The 17,852-nt window shown below is 35.8% G+C and overlaps 1 protein-coding gene across 1 annotated transcript in view; it reads left to right on the forward strand.

Annotated features, from left to right (window-relative positions):
• Positions 1 to 10,716: 10,716 nt before the first annotated feature.
• LOC132548345 (potassium voltage-gated channel protein Shaw-like) overlaps positions 10,717 to 17,852 on the forward strand; it is a 46,583-nt gene continuing 39,447 nt past the window's right edge. Inside the window, exon 1 of the mRNA XM_060212201.1 lies at positions 10,717 to 11,238. Coding sequence (XP_060068184.1) covers positions 10,717 to 11,238 — 522 coding nt within the window. The remainder of the gene's footprint in view (positions 11,239 to 17,852) is intronic.

The following is a 17,852-nucleotide window of genomic DNA, read 5'->3' on the forward strand; positions in this document are numbered from 1 at the left end:
TGCGTGGCCTCAAAACCGGAAACATTCATTTGAAGACTGTAATAGTGGGCGAGTCTGCAGGTGTGTTGTGATCCTTTCGGTGTCGGGATTGTCCTTCGATCATAGTGGGCGAGTGTGTAGGTACATTGCGTGGTCTCAATATCGGAAACGTTAATTTGAAGACAGTAGTAGTGGGCGAGTCTGCAGGTGTGTTGTGATCCTTTCAGTGTCGGGATTGTCCTTCGATCATAGTGGGCGAGTGTGTAGGTACATTGCGTGGTCTCAATATCGGAAACGTTAATTTGAAGACAGTAGTAGTGGGCGAGTCTGCAGGTGTGTTGTGATCCTTTCGGTGTCGGGATTGTCCTCAGATCATATTGAGCAAGTGTGTAGGTACATTGTGTGGTCTCAATATCGGAAACATTCCTTTGAAGACTGTAGTAGTGTGCGAATGTGTAGGTGTTTCGAGGTCCTTTTGGCATCGAGAATATCCTTCCGTAGTACACCATGAAACTATTCTCTGTCAACCTTCGCCGAAATAACCCTCAAATGCATTGAATAATTGATACTCCAGTTCTCGCAATCGATCCACAGGCCTGCCCAGCCTTGTCAGTTCAGCAATTTGTAAGTCTGGGCAATTAGGGTTGTACTATGCAGGCGACTTCAGCCTAGTTTCAGGGCCTTCACAACTTTCAAACACTTGTTGTTTTTTGCCCGATCTTCTCTTTCAAACAATACAAATAAATCAGTTAAGAGAATCGTTTGGAAAGTCAATCTTCAGACGTGGTGGTGTCATTTTGGGTTTGTCAGTTGCAGAAACAGCTTTGATGGGAATATTGTTCAGTTTCATGTTGGTATGAAAGAAAAGCTCATTTGCAAACTGATGTCAATCTTTGATCCAATTCTCAAGGTCGTCGGATATATCAGTGCAGCAGCTGTCAATCTCTGATCCAATTCTCAAGGTCGTCGGATATATCAGTTCAGCAGATGTCAATCTTTGATCCAATTCTCAAGGTCGTCGGATATATCAGTTCAGATGTCAATCTTTGATCCAGTTCTCAAGGACGTCGGATATATCAGTTCAGCAGATGTCAATCTTTGATCCAATTCTCAAGGTCGTCGGATATATCAGTTCAGATGTCAATCTTTGATCCAATTCTCAAGGACGTCGGATATATCAGTTCAGCAGATGTCAATCTTTTATACCAATGCCATTTTTTTCGATCCAGTTGTCAAGCCTGTTCGTGTGTTGTTGTCAGCCCTAGAATAAATTGTCGATACTTTTTATGGAACCCGTCAAAGGATTTGCGTGTTAGAATGAAAAATTTCGGGTGTATGAGCTGATGTTATATACGTCTTTGTCTATTGAATGACCAGGGTAGAGATGATATCAACAAACACACACACACTCTCTAAATTATTCCGCTAATTTCTTGGATACAATCTCTTCCGTTGGCAATATAACGATAAAACGATGGCTTTCTGACTGCTGATAGACATCATAGGACGTTTTGGGTGAGAGCCATTACGTTGTAGGTGCCTTGGGAATTTTAGCTACGTTGCTAACTGGATACGGAATCCCTATTTCTCCATCGGTGTCATCTGACAATTGTACATAAAACAATAATTACATGTAGTATGTACTTTAGGTCAAAGTCACTTATAAAAAGTATAAAAGACATATCTAGACTCCAAAGTTAGGTACATAGCTGATAGTTTCAATATCTGTATATAAGGAGGATGTAGTTTGTATGTTCATTGATATTACCGATTTCATGAAAGACCAACGAATTATTAAAAGTATATCTCCCGCGGAAATATGTGCGTTATATTATATTGTAGATTTATAATTGCACAAATGCTACGTTTAAAGCGTTTTAGAGATTTTTCAAATTTGATTCGTTTAAATCACTAGTTTAATGGTAGAATAAATGCTTTGTTAAAGTACACCCTGGTTATATATTTGTGTGTTTATCGCACTGAGTGATAGAACTACGGATAAAATGCCTTCTTCAAAACAGACGTAAATTTCGTTAATAAAATTATGTAAAAATACTGTATAACAACACGTTATGGACAGATGTCGTCATTACGATAATGATATATAGATTTGCAGATCAAAATTAACATCTAGTCCGTCTCAAGTACACAGGAAAAGTGGGATACACCAGTTAGGCAACAAGTAGAACCTTGTAATAGAAACAGGAAAAGTGGGATACACGAGTTAGGCAACAAGTAGAACCTTGCAATAGAAACAGGAAAAATGGGATACACGAGTTAGGCAACAAGTAGAACCTTGTAATAGAAACAGGAAAAGTGGGATACACGAGTTAGGCAACAAGTAGATCCTTGCAATAGAAACAGGAAAAGTGGGATACACGAGTTAGGCAACAAGTAGAACCTTGCAATAGAAACAGGAAAAGTGGGATACACGAGTTAGGCAACAAGTAGAACCTTTTAATAGAAACAGGAAAAGTGGGATACACGAGTTAGGGAACAAGTAGAGCCTTGTTATGGAAACAGGAAAAGTCGGATACACGAGTTAGGCAACAAGTAGAATCTTGTAATGGATTCAGAAAAGGTGGGATACACGAATTAGGCAACAAGTAGAACCTTGCAATGAAAAATCAAATGCCAACCAATGGTATTTTCGAGGGAAGCCACGAAATAACATGGTTTTATAGTATATGTTAAGGATTGTAACATTGCATGAATTCAGACTGCTTTCTCTTGACATTTCACAGGAAAAAAATATCAATCAAATGAACAAGCTGAACGGTAGTGAACAGTAGACTGTCACGGACAATAGCTAACTCTATCTTTCTTTTTTCCGAGAACAGGCAGGTTATAACACGAACCAAGAGTTTTCATATCTTTTCTATGTGATAATATTTCATGGCAAATGATATGATTTTTTGTATGTACTTCGATGCTGTTGTCCTCCGCAGCTGGCGGTTTTACTTTTTCCTCTGCATACTTTTATTGTATTTCAATTAACTTCTTGTTTTAGTATCTCAGTCAGTAATAGCGTTGACCTACGTAATCCCAAGTGTAGATCTGAAGTATGTGTTCCAACACACCCTTGTTACTCAGGAAAATGAGCAACGAACCAGTATGTGCTTACGGATTTGTTCCAGTTAGGCAAGACACCGTGCCCTAAGTATTCAGGACGGCATGTAGCGGACTTTCCACATGTTGTTCATGGAGGAAGCTATCGGCCAATACAAGGAGCTTCCTCCGCAACATGACTCAGACTGGTCGCTGTTCACGGGGTGATGAACACAGCATCAATATACGCCAATTTCCTAGTTGGGAGAAATATAGGAAAACTTTCCGTTATTTTTTAATTTCGAAACTGTCTTTCTTGGCTGCTATCCAGGATTGAATACAATCATAGATATAACAGAGACAATCATAAAGTTTATGTTATTATTTCAGTTAAAAATACCTCTCTCTGCTTCAAGTTTTAGACAAAATCGCAAAAATTTGAATCGTCTAAAAATAATACTTTTGCAATATCTGTGCACGGCATTGACAACTGTTTACCTGCTTGTTGGAGTATGGGATATTGTCACATTTTGGTGTCATGAGTCATAGACGACCGCCGATGACTTTGTTAGGAAATGTATAGCATTCCTTTACTCGTTAACGTCATACCATTAATATTTAGGTAACCAAACTACCATACAAATGGCCATGAAGAATCTCGCTATTACAGGTTTTCGTCCTCTGGCGTAGGTCTTGGCAAAAGTGGTTTGACGCCATGTGAATTAGATATTACCTGGATAAAATTTCTAGTTATTAGCCCTTATGACTATATTTTGTGTAGGGTTGATTACCACGATATATTTCTTTATCATGCGTACAGATGTAAGGCAACAAAAACCCGTCATATCACTACGGACGATATTCTACTCTGCAGGTTTTTGCCCGTCAGAGCTGATATTGTACAGAATTATGACAAACCGAGCCAGAATTCCATCATGTCAATTAGGTTACATGGAATTACTTTGAGTTAATTAGTGTCGGTTTTACATGTGTTTCCTATGGATTCTACACGTGCATTACACGTCTCCAACAGTTTTATGTCTAATGTAGTTATCATACATGTAGAAAACTGATCCTGCGCATGTATATCGGGATACAACTTAACGAAAGAAGGGACAATTCTACGACACCTTTTATGAGGCAAAGAGTCTGTTCATTAGGGTTTACACTTCTATTTTATCTGTGAACACGTGGCCTGTGTTAGTGAAAGTCGGCAACTATCCATACTCTCCGGACACCGAGTCGGTCATCTGAATCTGGGATGACCAGTGTCTTCACAAACACTACGGGGACTGTTTGTTTATTCGTCTCGATTGAAAGTTTTGGACTCTGAAGCGTTGGGGGATCTTGCTTCTACCTGAGAGATAGAGACAGGAAAATACACCTTGCATGATTGCAATGCATCACCAGGTGGGTCTTGTCTTGGTTTGTTCCTCTTGGGAATCACTTGACGAATACATGGCAGAACGGATTTTTATTTTTGGATTGTGTTCGGTGTCGTATGTATGATAAAATGTTCCTGTATTTAAATTTTATGATTCGAAAAGAACTACGATTTATTTTTGTACAAAATCTTCAACTATTTTTAGTACAAGATGTTGATATCAATCAAGGGGGTTTAACTCGGGCGATCTATTGCGAGGCATGACTTTCATTATTTTCATATTTATAGTTAAAGATAAACTTGTTTGTGAATATTCTGGAGTCTGCTGTGTTAAGAAGAAGCTGTTTCCATACCGATGGAGCAGTGCTGTATAGGCGCTGGCGTTTGAATGAATGTATGTTATACAAGTAACTTTATTTGATTTCCACGCATTAAAAGTATATGTATAATGCAAGTAAGTATGTATCTATTTTCACGAATGACTGATTACACGTGCTGAACCCAAAGGCACGTGTAAACCCGTCTCTATATTTACATATAATTAAATGTTATCATTCTCTCGACGTGTCTTACATACATACCACATTACATGGAGATGAAAAAAGGGTACACGGCACTTCATAACAATCATGGCGTTTCTCTTGTACACAGGTATGTATGTCCTTCAGTTTTACCAGTGAAATATCACACTGAGGAAAGTGAGGTGTTTGTTTTTCTCAGATCCACAGATTACTGTTTAACAAAAAATGACCTCAATCGTGATACTAAAATACACAAAAACGATCAAAGTATTAGCCATATTCGCGAAATACATAATATTACTGAATTCACAATTAAACAGTCTCTATATTCTTGAAACTGTATGCAGATATTTTTATGAGTCTCGTTTCATAAAATCCAATATACAATAGCTACTTATCCATATATACATGGAATAATGTTTGTTTTAATATTTGGATGTAAATCTGAAGATATTTCATTGATATAAGAAAACCTGAAGGTATTTCAATAGAATAAGACTTAATGATTAAAGGAGACATGAATTGTAAAGATATATATATTTATATATATTTATCGAGAGAGAGAGGGGGGAGGTGAGAGAGAGAGAGAGAGGGGGGGGGGGGGGGGGAGAGCGGAGAGAGAGAGGGGGGAGGGGAGAGATAGAGCATCAAAAGATTAAGTGCGGCTGTGTTTCGTATCAACTGTTGTTTCTACTAAATGAAGTCTTCTTTTGTCATTGATACACAGAGTTCTGTTTCGGCATTCTGTAAATCACGCACATTGCTGTCTATGGGAAAATTAGATAAACAGAATTGGTAGTTAGTAGCTGGTTGTAACTTTAAGGGTCAAAAAATGCAATTCGTTACTGCAGTTACATATTCTTTTCACTTTTTAATGATCAATAATGCGATATTTTAGTATTCAAAAGTATGTTTCGACCGTGTAACTCGTTGATGTGAGAATGGAAACATTTATAACGTCTGTTTACACTCTTCACTCTTAACTTGTGGTGAAAAAGACTTCTGAAGGGTATGCGAAACGTTAACATTCATCAATGTATAGAAACAGATGACCTCACAGACAAAACTGGCATTTAACACAAAGTGAACACGTGCTTATGTGAAATTTAAACATAACAACATGTGGGTCGTAAAAACTTAACCGTCTGCAAAATTGAAATAAACTCTTCTTGCGTCAGATCTCTTAGTCATTGCAATATCAATTTGTCCGTGCGAAGGTTCAACCAGACAGACAAACTAAAGACCTTCTGTTCTTACTTAAAATTTTAATCGAAGCTACGGCTTAAAGACCTTCCCCTCTCAGACGTTCACGGAGAATAGCACATACTGCGTGCAAAACAAGCGTTCAAGCTACCGTGATTACTTCAAATGTCGTCTGTTAGTTTGTTGAAGTGTGTATACTCCGGTGGCCTTTTCATGACGTCATAAGAAAGTCGACGAAGAACTAGCTGTTGAGATGAATTAGAATGAGGGGTAAAAAACTGTGAGATTTACAAGGCAACATCAGATCCAGGAGACCTCACAAATCTTGTTAGAAGGAACAGAATACGCTTGAGGATGCCGGTGATTCGTACGAAACTGTTCTTATATCAGATCGACTTGCCAGCTCCTTCCGCGTCGAACGGCTGATTGAATTAAACCGACCTGGTAGTATAAAAATATGGTTAGTTCAAAGCATTATCCTGACCTTGCTTATATCATGTCTAATCATGGAAACGAAAATCGTTTAGTTTTTTCCGTGAATTCTCCTTTAGTAATAAAATAATATTAGATTTGAATTAAGACCGCATGTTGAACAATACCGATCTCGTTTGCTATAAGGCAGAACATTAATTTGAGAACGAATATCAATATTAATTCATGTGGAAGAGAATTGATAAATTCTCACATCTGTTTTCTTCGTCGATTCGTATCTCCTTTCTCACGGCACGAAGTAATTTTGAATGTGGAATCATATCGGGTGGTCTTCTGTAATTCCTTGTGTCACGAGGGAAGCGTTCCTTGGGGGAAAAACATCAGTTGATTATATATTGAAATATTATTGTAGTATATAAGGAAAAAATGTTGAAAGCCAATTCATGTTAATATCTAAGGTATCGGAATACTAATTTATACACACTTATACTAGTGTTGTCCGGTTGGGAGAGAGACTGACTTACACGAAATTACATAAAATTTATATATGAACTTCCCCCCTCCCTCTCTCTCTCTCTCTCTCTCTCTCTCTCTCTCTCTCTCTCTCTCTCTCTCTCTCTCTCTCTCTCTCTCTCTCTCTCTCTCTCTCTCTCTCTCTCTCTCTCTCTCTCTCTCTCTCTCTCTCTCTCTGCGCGTTTAATTTATTCTTTAAACATAATGTCGTTCAGTCTTGTCATTATGTATTTTGTCAAACTTTATGGAGAAAGGGGGTTGGAAAACTTGTGCCCAATTCCATTGGAATTGTTGCAATAAAATAAAATATGTGTAAATCAATACCTATTTACATACCCAAGTCATTGAAGAAATTAGTTTGACGATTGTGCAGTAGTTCTAGTAATGCACTGCTGTGTTTGAGAACAGTTCGAGAAAGAAATTAAGTAAAAAAAGGTTCATTTGCATGTTCACTCACAAAAAAGTTCACACACAACATAGAAGCTGACAGGTTAAGTCTTGACAAAGAAGTTTTCATGTAAACTCACAACAAATTATTTCTCAGGTAAACTCACAGTAAAGTATTTCTCAAGTAAACTCCCAACAAAGTATTTCTTAGGTAAACTCACAACAAAATATTTCTCAGGTAAACTCACAACAAAGTATTTCTCAGATAAACTCACAACAAAGTATTTCTCAGGTAACTCACAACAAAGTATTTCTCAGGTAAACTCACAACAAAGTATTTCTCAGGTAACTCACAACAAAGTATTTCTCAGATAAACTCACAACAAAGTATTTCTCAGGTAACTCACAACAAAATAGTTCGCAGCAGAGTTTGTGGTTTAGTTCTCAGTGTGAGTAAACGCAAATTATTGCGCGGTGAAGCAGAGCTAAACAGGTTGCACTTCGGAATTTGATGCACCAGCTGGTAGTAAAAGTCAGAACAAAGCGTTTCTCTAAAGTAAGGCTTGTTGAAGTATTATTCAGTATGAGTCTTCGCAATATAATACACACTGGGGATGGAGTAAACCGGTTCATAGTGGGAGTTTTAGTGAAGTAGGTCAGTCACATTGCAAGTACATCTCAAAGAGGGTGTCATGACACGGGCGTCCGCGTTGAGAGTTACAGTTGAAACTTTCGTAGCGTAAGTTTGTGGTCAGATCTAGTAATGTCGTGTTATTAGACAGATGTACTTTATGTTGGATTATAGGTCTATAGTTCAAATATTAGTTATGTCGCGTTATAGGTAAAATATTAGTGATGTCGCGTTTTTGTTCAGATATTAGCTATGTCGCGCTTTAGGTAATATATTAGTTATGTCGCGTTATAGGTCAGATATTAGTTATGTCGCGTTATAAGTCAAATATTAGTTATGTCGTGTTGAAGGTAAGATATTAGTGATATCGCGTTATAGGTCAGATATTAGTTATGTCGCGTTTTAGGTCAGATATTAGTTATGTCGCGTTTTAGGTCAGATATTAGTTATGTCGCGTTTTAGACCAAAAATGAGAAGTGTCGCATTCTTGGTAAGATATAAACGATGTCGCGTTTTAGGTCAGATATTAGTGATATCGCGTTTGAGGTCAATCATTAGTGATATCGTGATTCTAGAATAGATATTGATGAGGTCACATTCAAGGTCCGATATTAGCGATGTTGCGTTTTCTGAAGGCAAGCCGCCATGTTGTGGTTTCTGAAGGCAGTGACAACAAAGACACCAGTTAAACTTATATCAAACAGACTGTTTTTTTCATCGATCAAGGAAACAGAAAATTTCCAAATCGCGTTGTGATTATAGGAGTCTGTTTTGTTCTTCAACAACCTGTACCTCTCGAAATTATGTGTTGTCAGTTTGTCCAATGGCTTTAGATATCTCGTGAGAAGAAACCATTGAACGCCGAAAGTTTGGCGTTTAATAAGCACATGAATAGATTTGTTTTTTTAAAACAAATCTGTAACTCAACATACGCGGTAGCCACCACGTTTCCCTGTTTCTATCGCCGTGGGAACTGGAATCGCTTACATTTAACCCTATATAAAGGTCGAGCGGTTGAATATGGCGGACGTTGAACATAGTCGATGATTTTGGCTTTGATTGTCTGTCTGTTATCAAGGAACCACTATATCAAAATTTCACTCAATTACGTAATCTATTTGTGTATATATTCATATTTGAGAGGTTCGGAAGGGGGTGTGCACGCATGAAGAACTTGCTATTATGATAGATATCAAATTAGGAATGACTTGGAGAGTAAGGTTTCAAACAAGTTAACAGTTTCCACCGATTTTTTTTTATTCAATGTTATATCTATGGTATCCAATTTAGATACCCTGCAATTGATTTCCGTCTCCTACAGTTGTTGACAAAGGTTGTACGTATATTTGCAAGAAATGCCAAACTAAAAAGCTCCAAAGTCACGATCAGAATGTGTTGAATCCAATATTGCACAATTAAATACATTGATTTAATTCTGGGTTGTCTCGTTAGAGTTAACTGGATCTGTAATGCCGGCGATTACAGGTGTCCTGTGGCGATCCCCCGACGTGCGTGTCAGAGCGAAACCTCGTACTGATATGGTGCGTCATGTGTGTGAGCAGTGAACAAGAAGACTTAAGTAATTGCATTGATTACACTATACATGATGAAATGAACGATAAATGAAAAGGACGGTAGATTGCCATAGTAATATATTTGTATATATATATATATATCGATATATTTTTTATATATATATTTTCATTTCCATCGGCCAACACTAAAACACGCACGTAGATATTACTAGATATGTATATATATTAATGTTTTTGGTATACACTTGTTATATGGAAAGGTCACATCATGCATACAAGGGCACTGCTGTCACTTCAATGGAAACGTAAATTGCTACAGATAATAAGTGTATGTCGTTGTAAATTGCTGGTAACTTTCTGTAGTGACTAGATGGACCTGCACTACACTCGTATGTGCAGCCTAGATATTTGGTATGGATGTATATCTACTGCGGATGTGATTACTGCCAATCATAGTGATACACTTTGATATTATTTGAATATATATGTTGTTGAGATTTTTTGCTTATATTGGTGTGCCTTTTTATGGGTGTATCTTCTGTTATCTTAATCAAAGTCTACAACGGATTTTCTCGGAAAACTGTTTTTTTTTTTGTTAAAGTGATGAAAGCAGTATTTCATTTTTCTTGGTATAAAACAATTTATTTAAAATGCATTAATCTTAAATTATTTTCTTGATTTCACTCTAATGAAATTTTGTTTGGATTTTTTCCAGGTCATGCTTTAACTAAGAAAAACGTATGGAGTTACACAACCACAATGGGAAAACGAAAGAAAGAAGCAGCCAGTGTTCCGTGGCTTTTTTTTGCGGATGAGTACACACCTCTGTGATAGCAACACAAATGTGTCAGTATGATATTAAGGCTTCCTGGGTGCGATCATCACTTCCGGTTTCCCTATACTTAAAAGCGCATGGACGTTCTAGATAAATGCATAGTTCTGTGATACAGTTAAAGAACCAATATGAACTTGATGATTCCTTTCGGTGATACTAAAGGATATTTATGTGTATAGTGAGTTTAATGTAAAAAAAGAAACTTTGGCAAATTTAACTGGAGATTTTAATTCTTTAAAAAATTGAAAATGACGATGAACACACTTGATGCGGACAACCGCGTTATTCTCAATGTCGGTGGTATACGGCACGAAACGTACAAGGCAACACTTAAGAAAATTCCGGCCACACGTCTGTCCAGATTGACTGAGGCATTGGCAAATTACGACCCTGTGTTGAACGAATATTTCTTTGACAGACATCCAGGGGTGTTTGCTCAAATTCTGAACTACTATCGGTCTGGGAAGCTACATTACCCTACCGACGTATGTGGTCCCCTGTTTGAGGAAGAGTTGGAATTCTGGGGTCTGGATTCGAATCAGGTGGAGCCATGTTGCTGGATGACATATACTTCACATAGAGACACACAAGATGTGTTAGGGATATTGGACAGACTCGATCTCGATACGGATAAGCCTACAGAAGAAGATATAATGAAGAAGTTCGGATGGGAAGAAGAATATCGAGCTGGTGAACTCAATTGTTGGCAACGGATCCAGCCAAAGATTTGGGCACTCTTTGACGAACCTTACTCTTCATCTTCAGCAAAGGTAATATATATGTTCTATCGTTTCAGTCTTAACAACAATGAGCTTTACTATTCAGTTTTAACATATATTAGTCTTCCTTGGAAGTAGCTTTTCTTACGTCTCCGGTAATGCCCACTGTTGTCACCCATGTATACAATGTTTAGGGGTAGATCCTCTCTTTCTGGCATCGCAAAGATGTCAGTAGCTGTCATTTACATAAATTCTTTTCTGTAGATAATTTGCTAAAATTTGATCAAACTATAACGTATTAACAGTTTGAAAGACTGAACTAAGATAATATCCATTTAGGCTAATTTTGAAACGTCATTAAACATGTAAAACACTTGCCTAAAATATCCTATCGTTAAGCTTCTAGTATCAAGGTGTCGTTGAATTCTCTGTAACGAAAAATATTTGAAATTCTTGAAATTGTTTGACCCATGTTCTAAACTTAAAATTGTTGGTTTGGTTTCACGCTGTTTTCCCCTAAAATCACTGGAAAATGTGAAAATGTATGTAAGATATAGAAAGATGTGCAAGATGCTACACCAAAGATACAATTAGGCTTGTCTATCGTGTGTTTGTATTTAAATCTTTTGTGTTTCTATTGTTTCAACATTTTTCCTCGTCCAATATTTCTTCATTTATGGATAAACCCTTTGTGTGCTGAACGTTTGTATTGAAACTACTTTCGACATGTTATTGGGGGATTGTGTATGTAAACTTCTGCCAACCTGTATATAGTTCTGACGATACTCCTTACCCGAAGCTAAACACTCCTTGTATTTCACTCTTTTATTCTGGGAATTGAAGCCAAATGTTGACAATGTAATTGGTTTTTGACAAGAACAAATCTATATGTTTCTCGTTGTATTGAGTTGTATCTACCTTGGGAATGAAGATTCTTATATCCGACGGTGCGATTGATTGGGGAATCATTGTGAGCTATATATATCCCTGTTATAGAGTAATATCAACTTTCTTAACAAAAAATAATCTACGTTACTTACTGGCTTGGGGCTGTTTTGACAATCTGTATCAAATCTATTCTTTCTAGACAATCTCTTCTTAAATCAATTTAATACTTTCTAAAATGGTTTTATTCTGATTTTCTGTATCGTGCAAAGTGATTTCTTTGGAATATTGATTTAAACGGCTATTGCGACCTATCTGAGTGTCCCTTGACCATGGTATTGATGTAGGCGTAATAGTGAAATTTTACAAAAACGAAAATGTTGACCAAAAATGAAATTTAAGTTTAAGCAGGGACATCACTGGTGTTGGTTATTCTTGAAAACGGTATAACATCCATCTTCATTTTCTTGTAATGTTCCGTTTATAGCATTTCTAGTCAAAGTTACAAGTTTTTTTCTTTTATTCTCTTTGTATGAAAACAGAACCCTGGTTGAATGTGCTGATTTTTGCTTATAATATCCATATTACATACGTCTATAAGCTGTAACACACTGAAAACATTCCTAAAAGGACGAAACACCTGTATGAAGGGGTTTTATGCATAATTCATATTTACATATTTGTTTAAATATGAATTATCTGAGATAAATTTGTATGTTTTACTGATATTCTAGGGTATTTCGCAGGCTGTCTACTTTATACAAGAAGTATATTGGCACTGGCTAAGAATGTATTTACCTTTTCGCATCTTTACAAACTTTTTATCCAAAAAACAAACCAAAACCAAAACGCACACAAACTCGGCTTAGATTTAACTTATTTTGGTAAGTACTCGCTACCTTCTGTAGTCTCGAGTGTGTATATCTGTTTTCTTGATTCCCTTCTCGTCGTCAAATATCGCCGACTTCTTCTCCTAGAAGAATTGTACAAAAGACACACAAGGTAATTAGCACCTTTCAGTTAAAATTAGAATGTATTAACTGTATATATAGAGCTGTTTTGTCTTTCTTAGGCTCATTAGTGACGGGAAAGACCTAAATTGTTGAAACCTAGAAGGCGACTGAGCAGAGAACAAATATGTATGGTGTTGTCGCATTCAATATTGGACATCAGCTGGTGTCAATCTCCAAGTTCTATTTTAAAAGCGCATTTCAAATTCCGGTCTTTTGTTAAGTCTTTTCCTCTACACCATCTTTACAACCAGTAAAATACGGGTGCACCTCCTTTTCTTAAAAAAAAATGATTTTTAAAGTTTTTGTGAAGCCAACCCAATAATACGAAGTTAAAAAAACTTCTTCTTATAAGCATTTCTTCTTTTAAGAAATAAAATGAAAAAGAAAATTGATTTTCATGTTTCTTTTTCAACGCCTATCACAATTTGTTGATATCTTATATGAATATGTTTTCGTTTGTTTCCACAGTGAAAAATAGTATTTCAGGCTTACCAGTTTTATTATGTATATATAGATATGTAAATATATGAATATGCATGATGTGTCATCGCAGGTTACATACATTAACATATGTTTCGCGAATAATTACATGTATATGCATCAATATTCCTTAGACAAGGAGATTATATTCTTATCAATCTCAATAAATTGATTATCATTTCTATTCCGGTAGTTAGAAGCCCACTTACGTCAATGTTTAAAGTTTTCAGTTAGTTTGGATTGTAATAGAATATGTCGATGATGGACAAATTGGCATGGAGGTACAAACAAGTCAATAAATGACATATTCCGCCTATTAAGTCCAGATCGCCTATCAGTTGTGTCCCCTTTTTATTGGTTATTGTACGTCTTTCATGTCCCTAGCGATGATGTTTACTAAAGCCCTTATGTTGTCATGGCTTATTAACAGTGTTTTATACTAGAAACCATGTGATTTCAAACGATGCATTATACTTGATAATTGTGTAATTTAAGTATCAACAACAGATTTGTTCTGAACTAAAAATCATAATAAATGATACTAATTTGACATTATGAAATATGCTTTTTATGAATTTAGAAATTCTGCTACTGTTTGCATAACGGATTTGTTTATAGTGTTGTTATAAAATGAAGTTGATCGTATCTTTTGATAATCAGCAGACTAAAACAACCAACCGATAGTTTACTAAATGTACTATGACAGTTAATGTCACAAAATCAGTTTAATATTGAATGGACTTTTTAAATAAAACATTCAAATACTAAGACGTATTATGATAAAGAAAAAGCAAGCTTGTTATAAAATTTTGCTTTATTTTGGTAGCATTGAAAAAGCGCATTAAAACAATCATATGACAATTTAACTTAATGTACTAAAATCTAGACGATGTTAGAATAACGAGTACTTGGTGTAGAAAAGACCAATTCTATCAAATCAAATCTTTCTCCCACAACCGTTAAATAAATGAATCCTCGTATACAATTTTGTTTATTTGATTCTTTTTATTTTTTATATATTTTTTTATTTTTATTTTTGAATTTTTATTTGATATATCAGCTGTCCGCTGATTGATTTATCACCGTATACATGGGGAAATTTATATATATCAAAGATGAAGCAGTTTTAGTACCAGTTTGTAGTGTTACCTTCCATGAGTATATATATCGGACCAACATGCACACGAAGGTTAAATTATATTGCTTTTATATAACAATTTCCAGGAAAACGCTTCACCTCAGTATTTCACGTCAGAATATTATTTGAAATTGACATTTTTGTCTTATACACGATATCAGGAGTGAGAGCAAAACACAAAATAATACTTTAATCGTTTGCATATTATCCTAAATACATAGTACATGGTTGACCAGGACTTTAATCGTTTGCATATTATCCTAAATGCATAGTACATGGTTGACCAGGACTTTAATCGTTTGCATATTATCCTAAATGCATAGTACATGGTTGACCAGGAAGTAATTCTCTTCACTATACGCCTTAGTAATAATGACTTAATGCTCTTATGTTAATATTTTTCGCTTTTTTTTTCAAAAATGTCATTCACAGAAATATGTAAAATTAAGTTTGAAAGCGTTTAGTAACTTTCCTAATGTTCAAACAACTCGCACGAACAGGCATACATCAGCGTAATTACTACGTCTCTAACCCTAAATGTTGGCTAGTGTTTGCATCAAGTACAATTCCGTTGTTCGGTCATGTTTGCTATCTTGTGTTGATCATGGCCTATAAATATACCAAACACACCGAGGGACTTCCGATTGCCCTGTGGGTTTGACTGCTTCGCGAGTAATTTAATTTGAACAGGAACTGACTTTGATCGATGACAACGGTCCTGACTACTGTACCATCGGTTTGACGATAGTCCTGGCACCTTTTTCTTGTCCATGTACTGATAATGGCTGACAATCCATTATTTCAATGTTACGATGGGATCAAATGATTAGAATTGCTGTTGAAAATGGGATGCGATCGAGGGCTTAATCAAACGACTGGTGTTTGTAGTGTTATGATAGCAGATACTGACAGTCACAGGTACCGCTTACAAGGTAGTTGTGGATTGACTAATTTCACAAATGGTCAATAATGACCTGACGACGTGCTCTTGAAAGACCAAATTGGCATGTCTTACTGTCTGTTTTAAGGCCGCTATATATATCGTTTTCGTTATTAATTCTACTTTTCCTCGTATTTCCATCTCTGGTATTCTAAATATTTCGTATCATTTAATTCCTATATAAATTGTAAACTTGCCGTTTCTTTCATATGTTTCTCAAGTGATGTCATTGGTCAAATGTACTCCAAGATTTCTATATCGTGATGTCATCTTTCAGGGATTTACGCAGGTAGATCTTAGTGAACGACATCATTATTGGGGGATTTACTCGGATAGACCTCGTGAGTTACATCACTTTTCGGGGATTTACTCAGGTAGATCTTGTGAACGACATCATCTTTCTGGAATTTACTTAGATAGACCTCGTGAGTTACATCACTTTTCCATGATTTCATAGATATCCGAAATGGCAGTATCTCTTCATGATATTCGCATAAATATCTCTAGATTTCGTCACGTGATTGGAAATCAAAATATCAAAAGTGACGTCATCTGCTCAAGATTAACACACGTTTTACCCTAAGATTCCCATTAACCTAACAAAGTACTGAAGTCAACACAGGAGAGCAGTTTCTTCTCTTCTATCCCTCGTCATCCATCAAGGGCGTGATGTGTTGGTCAGCTTATCATCACCCTTCGTCACTACCGTGTTCCAGAATTCTGGAATGCAGCAAATATGTGACGTTTTACTGCTCTTTTAAGGACAGTCCTCCGTACTATAGTTCTACAACTGATGGTCACGTTTTGCAAGTGAATGCAAGTGAATTAGGCCTAGCTACTAACATCCATTTGGCTTACATAGGGATACTCTTTATAACGGCAGATATCTGGATATAATCTAGATGTCGTTTCTATACCAGTGTTGTCGATCTCAACAATGTAGGTCCAACAACTTAAGTATTTATACAACATATTCATTTCATGCCTTTCATAATATCTCATTTGTTAAGGTTCAATGATGATTCTAACAATTACAGTTTATAATGGATCTGTTAATAGAAAATAATAATAATAAAATGATCATAAAGTGTAAATCGGTGTCAAATTCTTCGCTGGGTCCTCCATTTCATTCAGTACACAATCGATATGGATGAGTGACTCTAAATATCGATCTCTTTATGGTCTCTTAGTCATTGATTGATCAGTGATATTGAACAATTATTGTCTAGGCTAAGTTTAATGCAATTTTTAACTTCAGTAACAAGAATAGCATAGAATATTACATAAGGAACTAGCTTAATAGGTTATTACCTAGTAAACATCATACCAGTAAGTGTTTAGTAATGTCTTACGGAGTGGCAGTTGAATAGTTTATTTGTATAGTGAACCCTACTGAAATCTAGCTCTACATTGTAGATTGTAAGTCATATAGTGTATTGTATGTGTGATTTATTGAAATGTAGAGAATGCTATTTCACGTCATTTTATTATATGATGTGCTTTCGTGTCTATAACAAATTTTCAGTGATCTAGAATTCATTAAAGAGACATATCTTTACATCACATCACCCCGTTTTCACCAATCTGATATCTTTTTCAAAACATTTCTGTTTCAATGTTTATTAGATGAGATAGGCATTCGTGACAATTACTTGAGCACACAAACCATTTGTTGTGTAATTAGTTTATTATGATAATGGTTAAAAATGAATCTTAACGACTTTGATTTTATCGCTCCTTTTCAAGAACATCAGGTAGGTGTAAGAAAACGTTTGTAAAGTGAAAGAATTTCAGCTGAATATTTTGTCAAGTCCTGATATTCCATAAAAGAATATTTTATTATAATATGGTTCACTTTCCTTTCCATCTTTAGTTGGGTTTTTTTAATGGGTATTTGTGTTCTTGTCAATAATGAACTTTAACGATTGTTTTCTTTCACGATTCTTTGGAAGGAAAAGAACTTTGAATACTTATATTCATGTTTGAAAGAATATAAATACAATAAAGAAGTACCGTCATGTCAGTAATAAATCTTCATTTATTCTAACTCAAATTCTATGAAATAAAAGGCAAAATATTAACAAGAGAAACAATAAAAAACCGCTTTTATTGTTGTGTGTCATTAATTATTTAACGACGGGCTATCAACATCGTTGAATATACAATAAGATACAATAGGATATGATATGGACGCAGGCATTTAATTGCC

The sequence above is a fragment of the Ylistrum balloti genome, unplaced genomic scaffold (assembly GCF_031769215.1).
Source record: "Ylistrum balloti isolate Yb309-2 unplaced genomic scaffold, AGI_CSIRO_Ybal_v1 Utg370008, whole genome shotgun sequence".
Taxonomy (NCBI): Eukaryota; Metazoa; Mollusca; class Bivalvia; order Pectinida; family Pectinidae; genus Ylistrum; species Ylistrum balloti.